Source organism: Gossypium hirsutum, chromosome D04, assembly GCF_007990345.1.
Source record: "Gossypium hirsutum isolate 1008001.06 chromosome D04, Gossypium_hirsutum_v2.1, whole genome shotgun sequence".
NCBI classification, from domain to species: domain Eukaryota; kingdom Viridiplantae; phylum Streptophyta; class Magnoliopsida; order Malvales; family Malvaceae; genus Gossypium; species Gossypium hirsutum.
This window is the reverse complement of record NC_053440.1, coordinates 14,571,197-14,575,582: the sequence shown is the minus strand read 5'-3', so window position 1 is coordinate 14,575,582 and position 4,386 is coordinate 14,571,197. Positions and strand designations below refer to the sequence as shown.

At 30.8% G+C, this 4,386-nt stretch overlaps 1 protein-coding gene across 1 annotated transcript; it reads left to right on the top strand.

The window, feature by feature from the left end:
* Window positions 1-2,892: 2,892 nt before the first annotated feature.
* Window positions 2,893-3,619, top strand: LOC121216087 (uncharacterized). The gene is made up of 2 exons (XM_041091385.1): window positions 2,893-3,100; window positions 3,210-3,619. The coding sequence occupies exons 1-2, from the start codon at window positions 2,893-2,895 to the stop codon at window positions 3,617-3,619; spliced, it is 618 nt and encodes a 205-aa protein (XP_040947319.1).
* The last annotated feature ends 767 nt before the right edge of the window (window positions 3,620-4,386 follow it).

The following is a 4,386-nucleotide window of genomic DNA, read 5'->3' as shown; positions in this document are numbered from 1 at the left end:
TCATTCTAATTTATTCGAAAAATAAAAGTACAGAACACTAGATTCAACGTTCAAAAGATTTTATCACCTTGGTATAGTTTGAAAAGTATGTATTAGTGTTGTGATTATTATCTCCTATAGTTTGACATGTACTTAAGAGTTTCAATGTATTTGCGTGTATATATATTAGTACCACATGCCATTTTTACTTAGAGATTCATCAATGATACAATCATAAAATGTCGAATTCATATTCTACATGTTAGACACAAATTTCATAACTAAAATCGTCACTAATTAATTTTAGACTTAATCACATATGAATCTATTCATTTTAGAATTAACTTAAAAAATAAAAACAAATTTGATCTATTTTCAAATTTAGATTACAAAATATTGTTACGCGTAGAAACGAATTAGCTTTAAACAGTAGCATTTTAAATTTTTACATTTCAATACGTTTCTATGTTTTATCCAATCTTTCTAAGGTCAGGTTTAGATAGGCGTTTAGGTCGATGCGTTTAATTTACTTTTTATCTCACGTTACAGTATCTAATCTTACCACAACCATTATTTTTACATTAATAACCATTTTTACAATCAATTACAAAAAATACAAATTCATACACGTATCATGCATCATCAAAAGAAATAATCGTACAATTAGGCTTCCATATACTTATTAAATCACACATGAAATTATACACAAACATATTCAGAATTAAGCATAAAAATATACATAATAATACCTTAAATTATTCGTCAAATCATACATCTAATCTTTCATCAACCACAAAGAGCAATATAGCTCATACATATATGTCTATGGAATAAAATAATAATTCTACCAAAAAATGAATTTTAGAATTAGTGACTATGTGGGAAATAAAAGGATTTGCTAGACACTTTTGCAATTTCAAATTTTTAATTTTTTTTCTTTCTTTAAGGATTAAAATTGATATTTTAAAAAGGTAAAAAAATATTTTTTAAAATGGAAACCCAATTCATAATAGTAATAATAATAAATTATAGAAAAAAATATAAAAACTTCTCCAGAAAATTTTATTCTCTGTTTCCTTTGGTTTTTTGTACTGGCACGTTTGGTCGTCCCATAATTCAAAGTGCTTCGGTTTCTGGCAACGAGAACTCCGAATAGTTACCGAAAAATAATGAGCTGCAAAATAAAAGGTAAGCCAAAGTAATCTAAAAAGAAAGAATAAAATAATAATAATAATCAGGGATTCAAATAACGGAACGTTTTCAGAATAGCGGCCGTTATATAGCGGTAGCGCCGCCGACCGAAACCGCTATTGCTGAAAATAACGGAGGGAAGCGGATTCACACCGATAACGGTGGATAGCGGCCGCAATTTAACGGATAACGGACAATTGCGGCAATAACGGGCCGCTATTCCCGTTATTTTCCGTTTCTGTAAATTAAAAACAAAAAATCAAGTACTGTGGATGGAGGTGAATAGTGAAAAGTGAGAAAAAAAGACTGAATCAATGTATGTACTTTATAATAAAACAAAAGGCAAGGGAATATATTCCCTCACAACCTGCAAAATCGGTCAAGTTTCAAACTTTCAATCAAAACAAAGTAAAATAAAGTAAAGTAAAAAAGACTGAAAGTCAGATTAAAGACGAAAAGGCAAAATATATTTCTTCATTCTCCATAATTCGGCAAGTGAAAAAACACAACCACAAGGCACGGACAGCAAGCAAAGCAATAGATCAAGATCAAGTAAGTAGAAAACTAACCTGCATGTCTTGAATCTGCAACATAGAGTGATTTTTTGAGATTTTTATCCCTAGATCTATATTCTACACAAAAAAAAGGGGGTTTAAAATGTTTTCGGCGATTTTCGACCAACGTGCACGGCGGCGCCGTCGCCGGTGACCGGCGGCTGCCACGGTGGTCGATGGCCGGATTCTGGGTAACGGCAGAGAAAAAAGATAATTGAGAGAAAAAGGAAAAAAATTATTTGAAGAATGGCTGAAATGAAGATTCTGAAAAAAAAATTATTTAAATAGGCCTTCAAAACGACGCCGTTTTGGGCAGGCCACTCTGGCACCAAAACGACGCCGTTTCGGCCTAACCCGTGCACTTACCCGACCCGTTTCCTAGGATCCGCGTGTTTTTAATGGAAGGGTTAATTTTTCTTTTAGCCCTTCCTATTTTTTATTATTTACAATCAAGCTTATTTCTTTTTTAATTTTGTTCTATAATTTATTTCGTATTTCAATTTGGTCCACCTTGAAGCTGTGCGTTTTGAAGGATGGGGATTATTTCCCATTTGATCCATTTTTTTTATTTGTGCATTCAATTTGGTCCTTTTTCGTTTTATTTATTTCGGATTTGCCGCAAATTTATGTTTTAAGTTCGATTTAGTCCCTTTTTTGTTATTTTTGCTATTTTATTATTAAATTAATTAATTTAATATTACTATTACTATTATTATTTTTCCTTTTTTTATTTTATTATTTATTTACTTGTTATTATTACCATATTATTAAAATTTAATTAGTTTTGCATTATTATTTCAATTATATTTCTTTTCATATTTATTTACCTAAATATTTTAAATACATTTATTTTATTATATCATTTTATTTATCTATATAGTATATCCTTTCATATAATTTTTAATTTTAAGATTTTTATTATTGTTATTATTATTAATACCATCATCATCATCATCATCATTATTATTATTATTATTACCATTATTATTATTATTATTATTAAATTGTTTTACACAATATTTATTTATTTATTTCTATAATATTAGGTCTTTACTTTAGCTTTAAATTTTGTTTACTTTTTTGGTATTATATTGTTGATAATATAAATAATGAGTTGCTTATATTTCTAAATATAATTTTATGTTTCTTATATAAATAAAAATAAAGCATGCCACCATGTGAAGAGTTCCCGACTAAAGGATTGGAGGGTGCACCAAGTAATGATATAGGTTGGCACTTTGGAACTCTAGTGCCAAATGCGAGAGGAAGTATCGTATGTAAACTTTGTGGTAAAGTTGTGAAAGGAGGAATAACACGATTTAAAGAGCACATTGCTCATAAAACCGGCAATATTGCACCATGCCCTAATGTTACTGGTATGTGATACTTTATTATTATTATTAAATGTTATTGTAAATTTATCAATAAAGATTATATATAATTGATAATAATATAAAGTGTGAATTATTTTTATTTTATTAACAGGTGTCATTAGAGAAAGTATGATGAATGTACTAAAAGAAAGCAACACAAAGAAAATAGACAAAAAGAGGAGAAAAGATGAATTCTTATCTCAATTAACAGAAGAGGAGGATGAGCATGAGGGATTCATTGATGAGGTTTCTGCTATAAGGCAAGCAACTCGAGAAAGTATCCAATCACAACACGAGTGGCATAGAAGGGAAGAATTCAGACGAAGTACTGGTGGTTGGGATAACATTTATGAAGAAGGGCGATCTTCTCATGGATCAGCTAGAGAACATAATCGAGAAAGAACAAGTAAATCTATTCCAGGTGAGTCTGAGTTTACTTTAAGGGGAGCTATACCTGAATTGGTTAGAAGCAAAAGTTCAAAGCAACCAAAGGTCAATGACTCTTTTTTAAAGAGTTTTTGAAGGAAGATAGGTGAAGCGGTATCTAAATTTATAATATATGAAAAACTTCCTTTTCAATTAGCAAGCTCTCCATGGTTGTATAACTTAATTCAAGTGGCAACAGAAGTTGGACAAGGTGTAAAGCTCCCAACACCTTATGAGGTTTCAGATGTGTATTTGGAGTCAGAGTATCAACGAGTTCATGATTGGGTAAATGTACTAAAGACTCATTGGAAAGAATTGGGTGCAACTCTAATGTGTGATGGTTGGACCAACAGTTTGAATCAAATCCACATCATTAATTTCCTTGTTTATTGCAGTAAAGGAACCATTTTTTGGAAATCGGTAGATGTCTCAAGTGTCCGTAGTAGAGATGCTGAATTCTACTACCGTTTGTTAGATTCAGTTGTAGAAGAAATTGGAGAAAATTACATTGTCCAAATAGTGACTGATAATGAGGCAGCAATGAAAGCTGCTGGAAAAAAGTTAATGTTGAAAAGACAACATCTATATTGGACCTCATGTGCAGCTCACTGTTTAGATTTATGCCTTGAAGATATTGGGAAAAAAGCCCAGTGTAGCAAAAGTGTTAGATGAGGCAAAGAAAGTGACTTGCTTTATATACAATCACATTTGGACTGTTGATTTGATGAAGAAGTATACACAAGGGAAACAAATACTTCGACCCGCTCTTACTCGATTTGCAACTCATTTCATTCAACTTGAAGAGATAACAAGACAAAAGCAAGGTTTGAGAGAAATGTTTAATTCAAAGGTCAGTATTTTAT

What these genes read in the sequence shown, in the direction of transcription:
- LOC121216087 (XM_041091385.1), top strand. Translation starts at nt 2,893, where the DNA reads ATGCCACCATGTGAAGAGTTCCCGACTAAAGGATTGGAGGGTGCACCA. An exon ending in ACCATGCCCTAATGTTACTG is followed by an intron (nt 3,101 to 3,209) that starts GTATGTGATACT and finishes TTTTATTAACAG; the next exon opens with GTGTCATTAGAGAAAGTATG.